Genomic DNA, 22,217 nt, shown 5'->3' with positions numbered 1-22,217 from the left:
GTTGAGCGTTGAAGACAGAGTGAAACACACTTGCCTGATTAAAGGTTTGTGTTAAATTACCTACCTGACAAAGACGCCAATGACCTCATAAATGGATTGTGGTTTATGTGTGAGTGTGTGCCTGCGTGCGCGCGCGTGTGTGTCCCGAGTTATATGTGTCTGCTAACTCGCACGCACTCCCTTGAAGATGTAACCATACAATCAAACTGCCCACTGCTAACAATGATTTCATTGGTTGTTGCCACATTGAGATGTACCGTGTGCCTCATAATCAAATACCACCACATTCCACCTCATGATGTAGGACTGCCGGTCGATGACTGCCATAGGCCAGAGAGTGAAGTCGGAATTGTTCTTATTATGACAGCCGTGGAACTCAAGATATGTGCAATATGTGAAGTGGATATGGAGAGTACCAAGTGACTGAAATTCCTACCAATACTGCAAATGGCACAACTACGAATTTGGTCTGAATTGTTTTGGTTTTTTAAGCTGTTTCAAATTCCACTCTGTTTTTCAGTTATATCTCATTGCTGAGATCGAACATTGCCCATTGAGGTGTATTAAAATGCATATTGATATTTTTTCATCATAAAATCCATACTGATATTAATACCTACTCCAAGCACTTCAATATGACTTTCTTTTTCATTTGTCTTATGGCGAAAGATTAAAAGGAATCAATTAAACTGCTCTGCTGCTGTGAAAATCCAAGCCAAATACACAACAACAAAAAAGAAGAAAAACAGCTTGAATGAGATGAATTAGAGATTAAAGCCCTTGATAGAAACAGTATCTGTGAGAACATTTTCAAAGGCTTATTGAAGTAAAGGATAAACACCTCAGCCTGGTTACAAACCCATCACCTGTCCACCATTATGATTGACACTAGGGTCACAGTAGCCAGCACTCTGACAGCATCTCTCACTCTCTCTCTCATTCTTCCCTCCATCCCACTGACTGTCTTGTTTTCCCGTTTTCAGTTGCTCTAGGTCTCTTACGCTCCTTTCTCCTCATTCTTAATCAGTACCACTCTAGACTGACACAAGCTCAGTCCCTAAAAGAAACCATGGAGACTGGAATAGGAGCCTACCATACCCTTTCTCCTCTCTCCTTCCCTCTCTCCTCACATTTCTGATTAATCCATCCTTCTCCCCACCCAGCTACTGAAGGAATTCCCAAATAATACTTTAATTAATGAGACTTAAATTAAACCCCTGTACCCCCTTCTTTTACTCCTCTTAACATTACCTTAGGTGGCCGTGTCATGATGTAAGACAGGAAGGACCATCTGGCCCCTGTCTCCAGGCTGGGAATTGCCTTTGTTGTTTTTCATGTTTATGTTATGTAGTTATGTTAGGCTTCAACTTGTTTTAATTGGGCTTTTTTTATTATTTCCCTGTGAGAATATCCTCATGATCCCATGACATTAGCTTTTTTATTCCTGGCTAATTACCCATTTCTATGTCTGTTGATGGATCACCCAAGTATGATTTTAAATGGTGAAGAAGTTATAATGATCAGGGCTGATGGCTTTGTGAATCATTTAGTGGAAGTTGGGTAATTTCAATAAAGAGGGATTGGGGAGCATGACAGCTGGGTTTAGAGATGGGTAATGATGACAGTGAATGGTGTATGTGTGTGTGTGTAAAACAAGTTTTATCCCCTGAGATTTGGGGGATAAAACTCCTAAAAGAGATGTTCATTTTTACGTGACGAAAATGAACATTGCCCACACACTTAGACACTTTGCTTCTCCTTGGTCTGCAGTTTAAAAAAAAAACAGGTCTGCTTTGACCTGTCAGACGTACACACTAAAATGACCCCCACACACTCATAAAGGCTTACATTTCTATTTTACTTTAATCGGAAAAAAACAAATTCTCATTTGGGTCAAGAAAAAAAATAGACTCCATAAAATACACAGATCTCTCTCCGTCGGAGTTTAAGTGGTCACCCAGGCAACATCAACATTGTCTATGTTTCAAAAAGAAGCATCAGTTCAATGCTTGAGTAGGGTTGAGATCAGAGGAACTGGTGGTAGAGTGGCGATGGTGGGTTCCCTATGAAAAAGAGGGAGGGGTTATAACAGATCACATCAACCATAGGTACAACAACTCTTAGTGCAAATGAGTCCCACACCTTTAAAAGGAAGGTCCTTTAGCCCCCTGAACTATGCCTAGGAATCTGTCAACAAATACACTACCATTCAAAAGTTTGGTGTCACTTAAAAATGTCCTTGTTTTTTAAAGAAAAGCTAACTTTTTGTCCATTAAAATGACATCAAATTGATCAGAAATACAGTGCAGACATTGTTAATGTTGTAAATGACTATTGTAGCTGGAAACGGCTGATTTTTTAAATGGAATATCTATATAGGCGTACAGAGGCCCATTATCAGCAACCATCACTCCTGTGTTCCAATGACACATTGTGTTAGCTAATCCAAGTCTATCATTTTAAAAAGCTAATTGATCATTGAAAACCCTTTTGCAATTATATTAGCACATCTGAAAACGATTGTTCTGATTAAAGAAGCAATAAAACTGGCCATCTTTAGACGAGTTGAGTACCTGGAGATCAGCATTTGTGGGTTCGATTACAGGCTTTTAATGGACAAAAAGTTAGCTTTTCTTTCAAAAACAAGGACATTTCCAAGTGACCCCAAACTTTTGAATGGTAGTGTACATCTTCATTAGCCTACATCCCACCTATACACATTTCTGTATCTTTATACTGCATGAAGGAAACACAAGAAAATACAAAAATTAGCTCCGCATCTTCGGGTAACGACAACAAAAATACACACATTTATTTACGGATGGGCACAATGTATTTACACAAATATATATTTGTATATGGTGTATGAAACAGTTCCTTACAAACGTATTCACCCCCTTGACATTTTTCCTATTTTGTTGCATTACAACCTGTAATTTAAATTGATTTTTATTTATTTTATTTATTTGGATTTCATGTAATGGACATACACAAAATAGCCAAATTGGTGTAGTGAAATTTAAAAAACAACAATTTATCAGAAAAGTGGTGCGTATATTTGTATTCACCCCCTTTGCTTTGTAACCCGTAAATAAGATCTGGTGCAACCAATTACCTTCAGAAGTCACATAATTAGTTAGATTGTACACAGGTGGACTTTATTTAAGTGCCACATGATCTGAGTATACTTCCACCTTTTCTGAAAGGCCCCAGAATCTGCAACACCACTAGGCAAAGGGCACCACCAAGCAAGCAGCACCATGAAGACCAAGGAGCTCTCCAAACATGTCAGGGACAAAGTTGTGGAGAAGTACAGATCAGGGTTGGGTTATAAAAAAACATACAAAACTTTGAGCATCTCACAGAGCACCATTAAATCCATTATTAAAAAATGGAAAGAATATGGCACCACAACAAACCTGCCAAGAGAGGGCCGCCCACCAAAACTCATGGACCAGGCAAGGAGGGCATTAATCAAAGAGGCAACAAAGAGACCAAAGATATCCCTGAAGGAACTGGAAAGCTCCACAGCGGAGATTGGAGAATCTGTCCATAGGACCACTTTAAGCCGTACACTCCATAGAGCTGGGCTTTATGGACGTGTGACCAGAAAAAAGCCATTGCTTAAAGAGAAAAATAAGCAGACGCATTTGGTGTTCGCCAAAAGGCATATGGGAGACTCCCCAAACATATGGAAGAAGGTACTCCACTTAGATGAGACTAAAATTGAGCTTTTTGGCCATCAAGGAAAACACTATGTCTGGCACAAACCCAACACCTCTCATCACCCCGAGAATACCATCCCCAAAGTGAAGCATGGTGGTGGCAGCATCATGCTGTAGGTATGTTTTTCATCGGCAGGGACTGGGAAACTGGTCAGAATTGAAGGAATGATGGATGGCGCTAAATACAGGGAAATTATTGAGGGAAAACTGTTTCAGTCTTCAAGAGACAAAAATCCCAGTGGCTAGATGTGCCAAGCTTATAGAGACATACCCCAATAGACTTGCAGCTGTAATTGCTGCAAAAGGTGGCTCTACAAAGTATTGACTTTGGGGGGGGGGGGGGGTTATGCACGCTCAAGTTTTCCGTTTTTCTGTCTTACTACTTGTTTGTTTCACAATAAAAATATTTTGCATCTTCAAAATGGTAGGCATGTTGTGTAAATTAAATGATACAATCCCCCCCAAAATCTATTTAAATTCCAGGTTATAAGGCAACAAAATAGGAAAAATGCCAAGAGGGTGAATACTTTCGCAAGCCACTGTAGCTTAGGTACTAGTCTGTTTAGTTAATAATCCACTCCTTGATGTGTCATTGTGAAACATCTTTGACACACAAGGAGTGGAATGTTAGCTAAACAGTCTGGTATCCAGGCTATGTGTATGAACATTTTGGGGAAATGTATCCCCTCGTGGCCCCTGGCTATTGCTGATAATTTTGCTTTAGCTCAGTTGTTCTCTTCTGGTGTAACTAGTTTAAGTGTTTGTGAGGCAGGTTGTGTCTTTTCCTCTCTCTGTACTCCCTGCTTCCTACAGTTTATCACTGTATTTGCGCGTGGACAGATTTTGACGGGAGTGGACCCTCTCTCTTCACATATTCCTCTCTGGCATGAGTCTCACCACAGAGCTACTGAACACATTCCAGCACAGGAACCTCCGTTCCCAAGGTTTCCTTCCGGAAACAAGGCGAGATCGTGATCAAAACACAGCACATCTCACTAGGATTATGGGAGATTCAGTCCTCACAGGCTCACAACCTCTCACACAGCTGATGCTCTCATCTTGGTCCCTGGGTGCCTTGTCGTTGTCTGAGCTTGATTTGGTCCTCCACCACTGTGGGCCCCATTCCTGAGGGACCCTATTTCCTCCAGGGGCAGGTGGGTGGAGTTGTAGGCCAGTGGAGGGATGGTATTAACCAACATGAGCTGCAGAGGCTTCCTCTCCGGGCTGTACTGGCAGCGTACGTAGCGGGAGAAGGCTGCACGGTACGTTTTGTTGAACAGAGTGTATACCAGAGGGTTGACGGCTGAGGAGAGGTATCCCACCCACACGAACACGTTCAGCAGCCCCCCCATCACCCACGGGTCACAGTTCATGGGGTTGCACACCACTGCCAGCACATTGGTGATGAAGAAGGGACACCACATGACCACGAACAAGAAGAAGACCACACCCAGGACCTTGGTGGCCTTCTGCTCATTGCTGATTGACTGCATGGTACGACGCCCGTACCGCGGGTCCACCCCAGCCCCGCCAACCCCTCCTCCCACCCCTCTCATGTCACGGCTGAGCGAACGCCTGAAGAAGAGCTTCTCTGAGGAGAGCGAGGACTGTGGGAAGAATCCCAGGGTCAGGGTGGCACTCCACTTGGGCCTGGGCACCAACTGGTCCAGGCAGAGTGTAGCCTCATTCTGCAGGGCGCTGATGGTGAGGAAGTAGGTGACCACCATGATGGTGAGGGGGACGAAGAAGGCCACGAAGGAGCCTACCAGGACGAAACTGTCATCTGTCAGCAGGCAGCTGCCATCTTTAAATACCTTTGTGTGGTCCCGCAGGCCTAGGACAGGGATGGGCATGGAGATACCTACAGAGAGACACAGAGAGAAGTTATTTTGGTGTGAGGTTTGTGTGTTTGTGTGTGTTCCATTTCTTGAGATTTCAAAGTAATTTTCTACAGCTCGTCTCTGCCTAAACCAGAGCACTGTGGCGCTTCAATATTTTACCAGTAATATCAAAAAGTAAAGAAAGTCAACAATCATAGTCAACCTGTTGCTCATTCCAACCGTAAATCAAGCCACCAGGGCAGGATCCTCTTGCATTATTAATGTAATAGCCCTCATATCGCCACTGTCTGCCCACCAGGACATATAAACCCTACAATTTCCCCTCACAGATTCAGTCAGCACTATTATCATTAGCGTCCAATAACTGGATTTTGGGAGAGAGAGGGACAGATGCATCTGGAGCCATTCACTATGGCTTTCATCCCCACAGCAACACAGTTTGATGCAGGGACCCTAATGCCCTCAGGGAGGAGGTGCAACTGGCCTGACACTGACTGACATTTTGGGGTTCAGAGCAGGAAATAGACAGGGAATTAAGATCCCATCACTTTAGGCACGGGTAACATATTCAATGATTTATAACCTCCCATTTGCAAGTATACTGAACAAAAATATAAACACAACATGCCCCCGTTTCAAAGATTTTACATGAGTTACAGTTCATATGAGGAAATCAGTCAATTGAAAGTTAATTAACATTCCACTCCTGGACATGTCATTATGAAACTTTTTTGGCCCAGTTAATTCCTTCGCATCCTGATCCGAAAGAAATGAAATAGTCCCTCGTTTTATTACACGTTCATGACTTTAATTGGAAGAAGGATGAGTACTTCCTCTTTCTAGCTTCATTATTGTATATTCTATTCCTCTTATGTTAATATGTATGTATATAAATATTAAAAACTCTGCATCGTTAGGAAGGGCTCGTAAGCAAGCATTTCAGAGTAAAGTCTACCACCGTTGTATTTGGCACATGTGACAAATACAATTTTATTTGATTTTCTGACAAGGCCACAGTCAGCATTTTATTGTCATATTTAGGAGGCCAAAAATCCATCAAAATGCTTGTATACCCAGAATTCAGAAATAATCAAAAGATAAGTTTTGTCTGCGTTTCTCTTCACCCTGATGATCTCCTCCCACTTGGCACACACTGGTTAAATCAATGTTGTTTCCACGTCATTTCAATGAAATTACTTGGAACCAACAAGAATAGATGTTGAATTGACGTCTGTCCAGTGGGCCCCCTCTAAAAATATACAGTGCATTTGGAAATGTATTCAGACCCCTTCCCCTTTTCCACATTTTGTTATGTTAAAGCCTTATTCTAAACTGCATTCAATCGTTTTTTCCCCTCATCAATCTACACACAATACCCCATATTGACAAATCAGAAACAGTTTTTTGCAAATGTGTTAGAAATAACTATTCAGAACTATTCAGACCCTTTACTCAGTACTTTGTTTAAGCACCTTTGGCAGTGATCACTGTCACAACTTCAGCCGAAGTCGGTTCCTCTCCTTGTTCGGGCGGCGCTCGGTGGTCAGCCTTCTAAGTCTTCTAAGCCATCGCTGATCCACTTTTCATTTTCCATTTGTTTTTTCTTTGTTTCTACACACCTGATTTTCATTCCCCTAATTATTGTTCATGTATTTAACCCTCTGTTTCCCCCATGGTGTTGTGCGGGATTGTTTTATGTCATGTTCGGTATGTTGGTGACTGGTTATTTCGACGGGTGCTGTTTCTTGCCCGTGCGTAGAAGTTGATGTTCGTGTGTTTTGTGTTTGGGCAAGTCTATTGTTTTACCTTGCACCATTCATTATTCTGAGTAAAGTTACATTGCTCCCAATTCTCTGCTCTCCTGTGCCTGACTGCATACACCAGCTACACCCACCATTCTGACAATTCCAGCCTAGAGTCTTCTTGGGTATGACGCAAAAAGCTTGGCACACTTCGGGAGTTTCTCCCATTCTTCTCTGCAGATCTTCTCAAGTTCTGACAGGTTGGTTGGGGAGCGTCGCTGCACAGCTATTTTCAGATCTCTCCAGAGATGTTCGATTGGGTTCAAGTTCAGGCTCTGGCTGGCCACTCAAACTCCAAGTGGGCTGTCATGTGCCTTTTACTGAGGAGTGGCTTACGTCTGGCACTCTACCATAAAGGTCTGATTGGTGGAGTGCAGCAGAGATGGTTGTCCTTCTGAAAAACTCTCCCATCTCCACAGAGGAACTCTGGAGAGCTCTGTCAGAGTGACCATCAGGTTCTTGGTCACCTCCCTGACCAAGGCCCTTCTCCCCCGATTGCTCAGTTTGGCCAGATGGCCAGCTCTAGGAAGTGTCTTGGAGGTTCCAAACTTATTCTATCTAAGAATGATGGAGGCCACTGTGTTCTTGGGGACCTTCAATGCTGCGGAAATGTTTTGCTATCCTTTCCCAGATCTGTGCCTCGACACAATCCTGTCTTGGAGCTCTACAGACAATTCCTTCGAGTAATGGCTTGGTTTTTGCTCTGACATGCATTGTCAACTGTGGGACCTTATATAAACAGGTGTGTGAGTTTCCAAATCATGTCTAATCTATTGAATTTACCACAAGTGGACTCCAATGAAGTTGTAGAAATATCTCCAGGATGATACATTTGCGAAAGATTCTAAAAACCTATTTTTGCTTTGTCATTATGGGCTATTATGTGTGTAGATTGATGAGGAAAAAAACATATTTAATCCATTTTAGAATAAAACTGTAACGTAACAAAATGTGGAAAAAGGGAAGGGGTCTGAATACTTTCCGAATGCACTATTCAGAAGGGGATTGAGACTAAAAGGAGAAAGAAAGGTGGAGTTTTTCTTCGAGTTGATCTTTTCTTAACCAGGTTGTAAATCTATCATTTTTGGTCTGGCTTTGTTGAAATCCAGGGCATGTTAAAAAGATGAACCAAGACAAACTTGAAATGCAGAAAAGCAATCGCGTCAAGAGACATCTTCTTGTGTGGGTTGGGATGTGGAAGCAGTTGACATATAGTCAAGACAATCTTCTGCTATCCAGATGGCCATGGAACCCTGAATCAATCATATGACTCAAGTCCAACATTTCATCATGTAATCCATTGTTTATATTCCTTCTCCTCTGTTGCTATCCACCCCCATCATGTGTCTTTACTCCATTCCTCCCTAGTATTACAGGTTGTTTGGACTAGCTTCCCGTTGCCCTGGGTCTTCAGTGGCTTCTGTAGAGCAGTGCAGCAGCACACCCGGCACAGCAGTTGGAGACAGACCAAAACACATACCTGATCCAGACATCTCAACCATCTCTGCCATGTTTCCACACTAACAAGTCCACACCAGAACCACAGACACAAAGAGCTCCGGGTTGGAGACCACACTAGACACAAAACATGAGCTTAACCCCAGGAAGAGGAAATGTTAAACTGACCTTAGGTCAGTATCTCTGCTCTGTAGGAGCAATTTATTACTACTCCAATAAACACAGCTTAGCTAATTATTTCTCCATATTTGCAAAAAATCTTTCAGTGGCAGTTACATTTTCATGGAACTGCTGATGCCAATACGTACATTTTTACGGCGATGGTTATTGCGTGTTTCTTTGTTCGAGGAAACTATAGCTCAGTGTGTCTGAAGGGAGAAAAATAGCCCCGGGGGATGCTTTCAGTCTCTGTCTGTCAGACCAACATTGAGGCACAATACATGACAGAGATACAGGAAGCTGTAGGAACCTCCTTAATGATTCAACAGGAAAGAAAATAACTGCTGGTTTCAAAGACCAAATAGTTCTATTTTTTAATTGAGCTTGGCAGACTTACAAAAGTTATCTTGTTTGATATGAAAAATTAATAAAGTCCTGGTCATGGCAAAGGAACATTCCTTGGTCATGGCAGGGTGAGGTGGGTGTGCGTGTGTACAGGATGAGGTGTGTGTACGTGTATGAGGTGTGTGTTCTGTGTATGTGTGGGGTTTTGTAAGGTCTTCAGGGATGTCTCTCTGTGGTAGCATTTTTGTGCAATAGGCTGGGCAGTAGCAGCACTATTCAGGGTTTGTTTAACAGCATACATCATCTCAGTTCTGTGTAACATCAGCTACACTTCAGCTTCTCTCTCTCTCTGCCATGTGCAGATAAACGAGAGGAGAGGGGGATGAGACCTAACATGTAGATAAGCAGCAGTGACATACAAAATCTTATTTAATTTGCAGGCGGCAGCGTATCATATTCTAGCGCTCCGCTTGGGACCAGGAACCTGTGGAATGGTGAGTCATATCGGTAGTTCATTTCTCCCTACATTGTGTGTTGTCTCTCTCTGCTTCCCTGGTTCTGTGACATTGTCCCTCCCTGCCTCCCTGGGTCTCTACACAGCATGACTGGATCATTAGTGGTGGTATTGAACCATTGGAAAGGAGCCACACAAGTCATTGACTACAGCTCAGCGTTCAACACCATAGTGCCCTCCAAGCGCATCATTAAGCTAAGGACCCTGGGACTGACCACCTCCCTCTGCAACTGGATCCTGGACTTCCTGACTAGACACCCGCATGTGGTGAGGTTAGGCAACAACACATCCCCCACGCTGACCCTCAAAACAGGGGCCCCTCAAGGGTGTGTGCTTAGTCCCCTCCTGTACTCCCTGTTCATCCACAGGGAGGAAGCCAGAAATCTGGCAGTGTGGTGCCAGGACAACAACCTCTCCCTCAGCAAAGGAGCTGATCATGGACAACAGGAAACAGAGTGCCGAGCACTCATATCAACGGGGCTGAAGTTTAGTGTGTGTTCTACATCACTAAGGACCTATCATGTTCCAAACACACCAATAGTCATGAAGAGGGCATGACAATGCCTCTTACCCCTCAGCAGGCTGAAAATATTTGGTATGGGCCCTCAGATCCTCAAAAGCTCTACACCTGCACCCTTGAGAGCATATTGCCTGGCTGCAACACCACTTGGTATGGCAAATGCTTGGCATCTAACCGCAAGGCACTACATAGGCTAGTGACTATGGCCCAGAACATCACTGGGACCGAGCTACCTGCCATCCAAGACCTCTATACCTCTAAAAATGGTCAGACTCTAGCCACCCAAGTCATAGACTGCTCTCTCTGCTACTGCACGGCAAGTGATACCGATGCACCAAGTCTGTAACCAACAGGATGCTGAACATTTTCTACCTCCAAGCCCTAAGACTGCTAAATAGTTAGTTAAATAGTTCATCAAATACAGTGCATTCAGAAAGTATTCCGACCACATTACTTTTTCCACATTTTGTTGTTATACAGCCTGTCACGTGTGCTCCCTCTCCGGCCTCTAGGTCACCAGGCTGCTCGTTAGGGCGCACACCTGTCACCAGCGTTATGCGCATAATGACACTCACCTGGACTCCATCACCTCCTTGATTACCTGCCCTTTATATGTCACTCCCTTTGGTTTCTTCCCCAGTCGTCATTGTTGCTGTTTCATGTCAGTGCCCTGTTTCTGTTTCTTGTTTTTTTTTTATTTCTTAATTAAATGTATTCACTCCCTGAACTTGCTTCCCGACTCTCAGCGCACATCGTTACAGAATGACGACTCAACAAAAGGAAGCATTGGGGAGTGTTTTTTTGTGTTGGGGTGATGTCGGGTCCGGGTGTTGGAGCCAGAGCTACCTGGGAGGCCTCAGCCAGTATGTAGGCTCCATGCCTAAGCTGATTGAACAGGTTCCCGTGCCTCAACCGAGGCAACTGGGGAGGTCTCTGCCAGCTCATCAGGCTCTCATTCCTCAGCCGGTTCATCTGGTTTCTGTGCCTCAGCGGAGGCGACCAGTCCGCTACGGATCCACGGGATCGACCCTGTGGTTGGCGTCCTGCGGCTGGAGCCGAACGCGCCGGGGAGGGAGTACTGTCACGTATGCACTTTCTCCGGCGCTCTAGGTCGTCATGCTCCTGCACCTCAGCCGGATCGACAGGTTCCCGCACCTTAGCAGAGGTGACCGGTCCGCTCCTGATCCCCAGGATCATCATCTTGGTCGGCGTCCTGCAGCTGGAGCTGCACGTCAGGGAGGGGAGGGGGTACTGTCAAGAGGGAGAGGGTACCGTGCTCCCTCCCCGGCCTCTAGGTCACCAGGCTGCACGTTAGTGTTTAACATGATTTTTGAATGACTACCTTATCTCTGTACCCCACACATACAAATATCTGTAAGGTCCCTCAGTCGAGCAGGGAATTCACAGATTCAACCACAAAGACCAGGGAGACTTTCCAATGCCCTGCAATGAAGGGCACCTATTGATAGATATGTTAAAAAAAACAATGAATATCCCTGTTGAGCATGGTGAAGTTATTAATTACATTTTTGGATGGTGTATCAATACATCCAGTCACTACAAAGATACAGTCGTTTTTCCTGACTCAGTTGCCGCTCAGGGATTTCACCATGAGGCCAACGGTGACTTTAAAACCATTACAGAGTTGAATGGCTGTGATAGGAGAAAACTTAGGCTGGATCAACAGCATTGTAGTTATTCTACAATACTAATGCTAATACTAGTGAAAAGAACAAAGCCTGTACATAATAAATTATTCCAAAACATGCATTCTGTTTGAAACAAGGCACTAAAGTAATTCTGAAAAAAATTGTCAAAGCAATTAACTTTTTGCCCTTATTACAAATTGGGGCAAATCCAATACAACATATTACTAAGTACCACTCTTCATATTTTCAAGCATAGTGGTGGCTGCATCATGTTAGGGGTATGCTTGTAATCATGAAGGACTGGGGAGTTTTCAGGATAAAACATTTATGGAATGGAGATTATGCAAGGAGAGAAAAAGTTTTCATGGGCACACACATCTAAAATAATGTATTCGATTACAAATACGAATGCTTCTAGCCGAAAGAGTCACCTTACCTTGATACTTAAAACCTAAATCAATACTGACATTAACATGGTCCTTCAATAATTATGAATAATACTTGTTGGATGTGCATTTGTTGTTGAGCTGTTTAATTACACTGTGGTGCTTCACCACACATTATAATCTGATCCAGGAAGGAATTTTTGGGATTTGATAGTCAAATGACAACTGCTGTTGTGATAGTGCATGTGATGCAACCACACTGGAAAAAACATGTTTTGCGAGGAATGTCCAGAATATTTTGTACCATTCGTTACATGAAACCTGGATCCACATGGATCTAATATCCCAAGCAAATTGAAGTTCATCATCTGTTGTAGTCTGCTTGATTTCAGTAGCGGTGTATGGGTAACAAAAAAAAGCCATTACAACCTACACTGTATGTGTTGCGATAATTGCTTTGTTTGCTGTTAATTCATATGCCTTGTGACCGTGATAGGCCTAAAGGCCGAAACAATAAGAAGACAGTAGTAGAATAAATTCAACCACACCTTTTTTTAAGACAAAACCAGATAGCAACCTCTGTCCGTTAAAGTCTACGACGCATATTGCATTTAACAGACAGTTACATGACCTACAGCATTGTTAAGCAAGTACAGTTGAAGTCGAAGTTTACATACACCTTAGCCAAATACATTTAAACTCAGTTTTTCAAAATTCCTGACATTTTAATCCTAGTAAAAATTCCCTGTCTTAGGTCAGTTAGGATCACCACTTTATTTTATGAAATGTCAGAATAATAGTGGAGAGAATTATTTATTTCAGCTTTTCTTTCTTTCATTACATTCCCAGTGGGTCAGAAGTTAACATACACTCAATTAGTATTTGGTAGCATTACCTTTAAATGGTTTAACTTGGGTCAAACGTTTCGGGTAGCCTTCCACAAGCTTTCCCCAAGAAGTTGGGTGAATTTTGTCCCATTCCTCCTGACAGAGCTGGTGTAATTGAGTCAGGTTTGTAGGCCTCCTTGCTCGCACACTCTTTTACAGTTCTGCCCACAAATGTTCTATAAGATTGAGGTCAGAGCTTTGTGATGGCCACTCCAATACCTTGACTTTGTTGTTCTTAAGCCATTTTGCAACAACTGTGGAAGTATGCTTGGGGTCATTGTCCATTTGGAAGACCCATTTGCGACCACGCTTTAACTTCCTGACTGATGTCTTAAGATGTTGCTTCAATATATCCACATAATTTTCCTCATGATGCCATCTATTTTGTGAAGTGCACCAGTCTCTCCTGCAGCAAAGCACCCCCACAACATAATGCTGCCACCCGCGTGCTTCACGGTTGGGATGGTGTTCTTCGGCTTTCAAGCCTCCCCCTTTTTCCTCCAAACATAATGATGGTCATTATGGCCAAACAGTTATATTTTTTGTTTCATCAGACGAGAGGACATTTCTCCAAAAAGTACAATCTTTGTCCCCAGGTGCAGTTGCAAACCGTAGTCGGGCTTTTTTTATGGCGGTTTTGGAGCAGTGGCTTCTTCCTTGATGGGCGGCCTTTCAGGTTATGTTGATATAGGACTCATTTTACTGTGGATATAAATACTTTTGTACCTGATTCCTCCAGGATCTTCACAAGGTCCTTTGCTGTTGTTCTGGGATGGATTTGCACTTTCCACCCTAAAGTACGTTCATCTCTAGGAGGCAGAATGGGTCTCCTTCCTGAGCGGTATGACGGCTGCATGGTCCCATGGTGTTTATACTTGCGTACTATTGTTTGTACAGATGAACGTGGTGCCTTCAGGCGTTTGGAAATTGCTCCCAAGGATGAACCAGACTTGTGGAGGTCTACAATTTTTTTCTGAGGTCTTGGCTGATTTCTTTTGATTTTCCCATCATGTCAAGCAAAGAGGCATTGAAAGTAGGCCTTGAAATGCATCCACAGAAACATCTCCAATTGACTCAAATGATGTCAATTTGCCCATCAGAAGCTTCTAACGCCATGACATAATTTTCTGCAATTTTCCAAGCTGTTTAAAGGCACAGTCAACTTAGTGTATGTAAACTTCTGACCCACTGGAATTGTGATACAGTGAATTCTAAGTGAAAAAATCTGTCTGTAATCAATTGTTGGAAAAATTACTTGTGTCATGCACAAAGTAGATGTCCTAACCGACTTCCCAAAACTATATTTTGTAAACAAGACATTTGCGGAGATGTTGAAAAACTAGTTTTAATGACTCCTAAGTGCATGTAAACTTCCGACTTCAACTGTACATGTTTCCGACATTTTCAGACCACTAAAAATCTATTGATTTAGAACCACAAAGAAAACAGGAGCTGCCTCCACTATTCCAGCAACTTTAACATTTCAACATCATCAAATCAACCCTGCTTAGTCTAATATAGTGACAAAAAAAACAACAATTTAATTCAATCAACATAAGCTAAATTTCATGTTGAAGAAACGGTCTATCATTCTGTCATACAGTACATGCTTTTATTTTTTGTTGTCCTAGGCTACCTGGCTAAAATGCTTGCTCGCTAGCCTAACTTCCATTAATTGGCAATATTAGCTGGTTAATATTAGCCTTCTACATCTAGCTACTGTACATAATAAACTTCCATCCTCTCAGGCCAGGGGCACAACTTAATGGTTGGATCAGAATCGTCGTTATAATCATTGGCCAGTGTGGAGAAGGAATTAAAACCACAAGTCCAAATCACTATCTCCATCCATAGCTAATTTAGGAAAGGACCAATTTTAGTTAGCTAGCTAGCAACCGGTGGACAACACAACGAGATGAAACAGTTCAAGTTGTTTCTGTTAATGACATATTCTCTCAAAGCGATTTGATAGGAGAGACGTTTTCTTTTTTTTTCCCCCGCCAAGACCATTCACGGTTGAGCTCGCTCAGTTTAGCTCAACGCTGATTGGCAAATTTGTATTCTTTTTTTTTAATCAAAGGAGGCCAAATGCTTGCTGGCTTCCCTTGCATTCAATGCTACAATGTCATACTCATTTGGACCAGATAGTTCAGATAGATGGTGTACACATTGAGAGGCAGTGTGGCGCTGTTTCTCTCACTCAGATGCTTTCTCCTGTGAGATACATTCAGCCTCTTGCGAATTGAAGGAAAATTATGAAACACAGAGAGACGAAAGATAAATTAGATGTTTTTTTTGTTGCTAATTTTGGGGGGGAAGCCTGGCTTCCCTTGGCGTCCATTAATACACTTCACTGCTTGATTTACAGTTAACAGAAAAAGTATCAAGATCAGAAATTCAAGTACTGCAATACAGTACTAGTCAAAAGTTGACACACCGACTTATTCAATGTTTTTTCTTTATTTGGACTATTTTCGACATTGTAGAACAATAGGGAAGACATCAACAGTACATTTTCTAATCGACCTGGCCCGGGTATCCTGGAAGGATATTGACCTCATCCCGTCAGTAGAGGATGCCTGGATGTTATTTAAAAGTGCTTTCCTCACCATCTAAAATAAGCATCCCCCTTTCAAAAAATGTTGATCTAAGAACAGATACAGCCATTTGTTCACTCCAGACTTGACTGCCCATTTGACCAGCACAAAAACACCCTGTGGCGTACTGCACTAGCTTCGAATAGTCCCCACAATATGCAACTTTTCAGGGAAGTCAGGAACCAATGTACACAGTCAGTTAGGAAAGCAAATTCTAGAATTTTCAAACAGAAATTAGCATCTTGCAGCACTAATTCCAAAAAGTTTTGAGACACTAAAGTCCATGGAGAATAAGAGTACCTCCTCCCAGCTGTTATGTTTTGCCTGCCATATGAGTTCTGTTATACTCACAGACATCATTCAAACAGTTTTAGAAACTTCAGAGTGTTTTCTATCCAAATCTACTAATAATTTGCATATCTTAGCTTCTGGGCCTGAGTAGTAGGCAGTTTACTCTGGGCACCTTATTCATCCAATCTACTCAATACTGCCCCCCCAGCCATAAGAAGTTAAGCATCTCCAATCCAAGTTAAATCTAGAATGGGCTTACCATTTCGCAACAAAGCCTCCTTCACTCATGCTGCCAAACAAACCCTCGTAAAACTGACTGTCCTATTGATCCTTGACTTCGGCGATGTCATTTACAAAATAGCCTCCAACGCTCTACTCAGCAAATTGGATGCAGTCTATCACAGTGCCATCCGTTTTGTCACCAAAGCCCCATATACTACCCACCACTGCGACCTGTATGCTCTCATTGGCTGGTCCTCGCTACATATTTGTCACCAAACCCACTGGCTCCAGGTCATCTATAAGTCTTGGCTAGGTAAAAAGCTCCACCTTATCTCAGCTCACTGGTCACCATAGCAACACCTACCCGTAGCACGCCCTCCAGCAGGTAATATTTCACTGGTCACCCCCAAAGCCAACACCTCCTTTGGCTGCCTCTCTTTCCAGTTCTCTGCTGCCAATGACTGGAACGAATTGCAAAAATCTATCTCTGAAGTTGGAGACTTACATCTCCCTCACTAACTTTAATCGTCAGCTGTCAGAGCAGCTTACCAATTGCTGCACCTGTACATAGCCCATCTGTAAATAGCCCATCCAACCAACCAACTACCTACCTCATCCCCATATTTTTTTTTTTTTTCTGCTCTTTTGCACACCAGTGTTTCTGCCTGCACATATATCACTCCAGTGTAAACTGCTAAATTGTAATTACTTCGCCGCTTGGGGCCTATTTATTGAATTACCTCCTAACTTCATTTGCACACACTGTATACAGATTTTCTGTTGTGTTATTGACTGTACGATTGTTTATCCCATGTGTAACTCTGTTGTTTTTGTTGCACTGCTTTGCTTTATCTTGGCCTGTTCGCAGTTGTAAATGAGAACTTGTTCTCAACTAGCCTATTTGGTTAAATAAAGGTGAAATAAAAAATAAATATGGATTCTTGTAGTAAACAAAAAAGTGATACACAAATCAAAATGTATTTATATTTGAGATTCTTAAAAGTAGCCACCCTTTGCCTTGATGACAGCTTTGCACACTCTTGGCATTCTCTCGACCAACTTCATGTGGAATGTTTTTCCAACAGTCTTGAAGGAGTTCCCACATATGCTGAGCACTTGTTGGCTGCATCCCAAACCATCTCAATTGGGTGGAGGTGGGGTGATTGTGGAGGCCAGGTCATCTGATGCAGCTCTCCATCACTCTCCTTCTTGGTCAAATAGCCCTTACACGGCCTGGAGGTGTGTTTTGGGTCATTATCCTGTTTAAAAACAAATGATAGTCCCACTAAGGGCAAACCAGATGGGATGGCGTATCACTGCAGAAGGCTGTGGTAGCCACGCTGGTTAAGTGTGCCTTGAATTCTAAATAAATCACCTGCAGTGTCACCAGCAAAGCACCGCCACACCATCACACTTTCTCTTCCATGCTTCATGTAACCGATGTGAAATGGTTAGCTAGTTAGCAGTGTGCGCGATAATAGCGTTTCAATCGGTGACGTCACTCGCTCTGAGACCTTAAAGTAGTTGTTCCCCTTGCTCTGCAAGGTCTGGGGATTTGTGGAGCGATGGGTAACAATGCTTTGAGGGTGACTGTTGTCTGTGTGCAGAGGGTCCCTGGTTCGAGCCCAGGTACGGGTGAGGAGAGGGACGGAAGCTATACTGTTACATTGATGCTGTTGACCCGGATCACTGGTTGCTGCAGAAAAGGAGGGGGTGAGTGAAACCGATGTGAAATGGCTAGCTAGTTAGCAGGGTGCGCGCTAATAGCGTTTCAATTGGTGACGTCACTCGCTCTGAGACCTTGACGTAGTTGTTCCCCTTGCTCTGCAAGGGCCATGGCTTTTGTGGCACGATGGGTAACAATGCTTCGTGGATGTCAGTTGTTGATGTGTGCAGAGGGTTCCTGGTTCGAGCCCAGGAACGGAAGCTATACTGTTACACACACATGCAGAGATCATCCGTTCACCTACTTTGCCTCTCAAAAAGACACGGCGGTTGCAAACAAAAATCTCAAATTTGTACTCAGACCAAAGGACTGATTTCCACTGGTCTAATGTTTATTGCTCATGTTTCTTGGCTCAAGCAAGCATTTTCTTATTACTGGTGTCCTTTAGTAGTGATTTCTTTGCAGCAATTCAACCATGAAGGCCTGATTCACGCAGTCTCCTCTGAACAGTTGATGTTGAGATGTGTCTGGTAACTCTAATGAACTTATGCTCTGCAGCAGAGGTAATTATGGGTCTTCCCTTCCTGTAGTCTTCCTTTCCTGTAGTGGTCCTCATGAGAGACAGTTTCATCATAACTCTTGATGGTTTTTGCGACTGCACTTGAAGAAACTTTCAAAGTTCTTGAAATTTTCCGCATTGACGGACCTTCATGACTTAGTCTTTGCTTATTTGCGATGTTCTTGCCATAATAAAGCTGGTTGAGAGAATGCCAAGAGTGTGCAAATCTGTCATCAAGGCAAAGGGTGGCTACTTTGAAGAATCTTAAATCTAAAATATATTTTTTGTTTAATACTTTTTTGGTTACTATATGATTCCATATGTGTTATTTCATAGTTGTAATGTCTTCAAAATGTAGAAAATAGTCAAAATAAAGAAAAACCGGGGCCTCCCGGGTGGCGCAGTGGTTAAGGGCGCTGTACTGCAGCGCCAGCTGTGCCATCAGAGTCCTGGGTTCGCGCCCAGGCTCTGTTGTAACCGGCCGCGACCGGGAGGTCCGTGGGGCGACGCACAATTGGCCTAGCGTCGCCCGGGTTAGGGAGGGCTTGGTCGGTAGGGGTGTCCTTGTCTCATCGCGCACCAGCGACTCCTGTGGCGGGCTGGGCGCAGTGTACGCTAGCCAAGGTGGCCAGGTGCACGGTGTTTCCTCCGGCGCATTGGTGCGGCTGGCTTCCGGGTTGGATGTGCGGCTTGGTTGGTTGTGTATCGGAGGACGCATGACTTTCAACCTTCGTCTCTCCCGAGCCCGTATGGGAGTTGTAGCGATGAGACAAGATAGTAGCTACTACAACAATTACGAAATTGGGGAGAAAAAGGGGTAAAATAAAAAAAATAAAAATAAAAATAAAGAAAAACCCTGGAATGAGTCGGTGTGTCCAAACTTCTGGTACTGTAGGCCTACCTTGAAAATCTGACATTTCCTCAATTTGGTGCATTAAAAGTCCTTGTAAAAATTGTAGCCAATTCATAAGTTATTAATTTTTTTTATCCGTTTTCATGAGAGATTTGGCCTCTTTCGTTTGTTTCCGCAGCTTCAATTGAAGGGTGTTGAGTAACTCTGTCGCGTTAAAACCAGGTGCGGTTATTATGACGACAGCATCCAACGTTGGCTTCAACTTGGCTTTCCATACAAATCCTTCCATTACAAAAGGAACCAGTTTTTTTTGGTCGCTTTCTCATTATAAAACAGTGATGTTGAGATTCATGCTCCCACTATTCATGGCTGCGTCGGCCATGTAGGCTACAGAAAAATCGTCACGCATGCATCCAATTTATTTTGTCAGGCAATGTCCCATATATTCTCACATATTTTAGAATGTAATAATAATTAGAAAATCAATGCATTGGCAAGGCCAACATTTTTTTAATTATTCTTAGTGCTAATGCCCTCCCTACTTGTTGGCCTTTTTGGCCTAAATGCATTATTCTTAAAGTGGTAATGGGGGATGTTATATATTAGGGCTATATGTACAATTATGTAAATGATACAGTTGTATAACACTGAGGTCAGTGAAAATAACAATTAAGTACTTGGAAAAGTCCCTGGAAGTCCTTGAATTTGACTTGCCAATGTCTTAATGAACCCTGCTTAAAGGATTATAGTCCTCGTCCTATGTTGTTGTATAGCTGGAGTTATGGGCCAATTTGCATATATTCACACTTAGTCCTCTAAGTGCACATGTGGAACTGCACGAAAATCCTTTTTATTTTTGTTTCAAACCATTTTGAAATGTTGATCCCCATGTCACACATTGGCCCCATTATTTATAGAAAGACCCACATGCTCTCTCTCCTTCTCCCTCTTCCTCACTCTCTCTATCTCTTTCCCTCTCTCTAAAGTAAGAGGGCATCATATACTTGTGCAGGCTTGTCTTCCTTCCAGTCTCTTACCCACAGAGATGGTCCAGACAGCCATGATCTTGAGGCGAGCCTTGGTTCGGGAGTTGAAGCGGCTGTGGTGGAGGGGGTTTCTGATGGCGATGTAGCGGTCCAGAGAGATGGCACACAGGTGCATGATGGAGGCTGTGGAGAACAGCACATCCAGGTAGATCCAGATAGGGCACAGGTCCGAGGGCAGGGGCCACCAGTGGTCTGTAGGGGGGACACAGGGAAAACTCAATGAACTCTGGGAAATAGTTTTTTTGCGGATGTACTTTTTTTTTACAGAGGAAATTAAACACCAATTACAGCAACCCTGTCTTGTAATGGGGATACCAGTTACAAGATATATGTGAGACTTTCAGCACCTACCACATTTATTTTTATGGAATTGGTGTTGGTTGTAAAATGCATTTGCAGAGACAGTGGAGTTTTTATAAGAGTTGTTGGGTAGTAATAGCAACTAAAAAGCTTCTTATGAGGTGACCAAAACACATAAAATAGAATTATTCAGATGCGTGGAACACCTCCAAACCCTCTAAAACATAGCTTGTGTGTGTGTGTTTTAAAGTAAGTCTGAGGTTCACAAACACAGTGCAAAGCAGCCTTTCTCAAAATGTACAAGGCAGTTTAGAGAAGCCCCTGTGCCCTATCTTTTGAGAAACTGTAGCTACATCCCCCATACAGACACAACTAAATACAACCTCCAAATGAAAAGAGTACACAGTAAAAGTACAGAATAAAGACCAGGCATTAGAATGTGATAATAAGCTGGAGATAGGGAATCTCACTGTTGGCAAGCACAGTCAGATGTGGTAGTTACACTGTTTCTCTATTCTCCAATTTATCCTCCTCTATTTCACTTTCTCTCTTTTGGGAGGTCACAGACTCCTCTCTCCTGAAGGAGAGCCTTACGTAAAGCATGTTTATTTGGACTGATTGTCACGGACTGACAGCCCTATGTCTCTCTCTTTCTCTTCCTTCCTCTCTATCTCTCTGTCTCTCCCTCTCTCTCTGTCAGCCCACTTCATCACTCTTTCTCACTCCTCTCTTTCCTCTCCCATGGAGGTGGAAAAGGATTAGACCTCCAGCAATGCTAATGCCTCTTTCTACATCTTTTTATCAGCAACTCTCTCTCTCACCTCTCTCTCCATCTCTTACCTCTCTCTCACCCCTCTGAAGTGGGAAGTAGACCTCAAGCTGTCCCAGCATGCACTTCTCTATCGTATTTGATATTTTGGTCTGCGCATCTGAGTGCCATAATGGATGGAGGGAAGAGAAAGAGAGGTAAGAGTGAAGATAAAGGGAAGGGGGATGAAAATGGACCCAGTCTATGTTTGCAGATTAGGATCTTATAATGATGATGATGTGCCTCCTGTGGTCTGTATAGTCTAGTACATTCCCTAAACGATTTTGCCATGAACTTTCATGATCGGGGTGAAATCCTATGAACTTGGGCTAGGACCAGTACGTTGGGCGGGTCAAGGACGCACCGATGATGGCTGTTCTGTTCTCCAGACCCCTGTCGGATATCCTGATATGTTGGTTGTGCATCTTGTGCTACAATGTGATTTGGCAAGGACTGCTGCCAATAGCCGATGAGCACTCAGCATGTGAGACCAAAACAATGATAGCGAAGAGGAAAACAACAACAACGCGCAAGTTGTGGACCGAGTTGATGGAAGACAGATGGTTGAGCTGTGGAGAGAAATCCAGTG

At 43.1% G+C, this 22,217-nt stretch overlaps 1 protein-coding gene across 1 annotated transcript in view; it reads right to left on the bottom strand.

Moving 5' to 3' along the window:
- Nucleotides 1-2,946: 2,946 nt before the first annotated feature.
- The window catches only part of LOC139406086 (5-hydroxytryptamine receptor 2A-like), a 39,388-nt gene continuing 20,117 nt past the window's right edge, over nt 2,947-22,217 (bottom strand). Inside the window, exons 2-3 of the mRNA XM_071148552.1 lie at nt 20,512-20,712; nt 2,947-5,586 (exon numbers count right to left, since the gene is read on the bottom strand). Of these exons, the coding sequence (XP_071004653.1) occupies nt 4,763-5,586; nt 20,512-20,712 (1,025 nt within the window). The 3' untranslated portion in view covers nt 2,947-4,762. The remainder of the gene's footprint in view (nt 5,587-20,511; nt 20,713-22,217) is intronic.

Source organism: Oncorhynchus clarkii, chromosome 3, assembly GCF_045791955.1.
Source record: "Oncorhynchus clarkii lewisi isolate Uvic-CL-2024 chromosome 3, UVic_Ocla_1.0, whole genome shotgun sequence".
NCBI lineage: Eukaryota > Metazoa > Chordata > Actinopteri > Salmoniformes > Salmonidae > Oncorhynchus > Oncorhynchus clarkii.
This window is presented reverse-complemented; position numbering and strand designations above follow the sequence as displayed.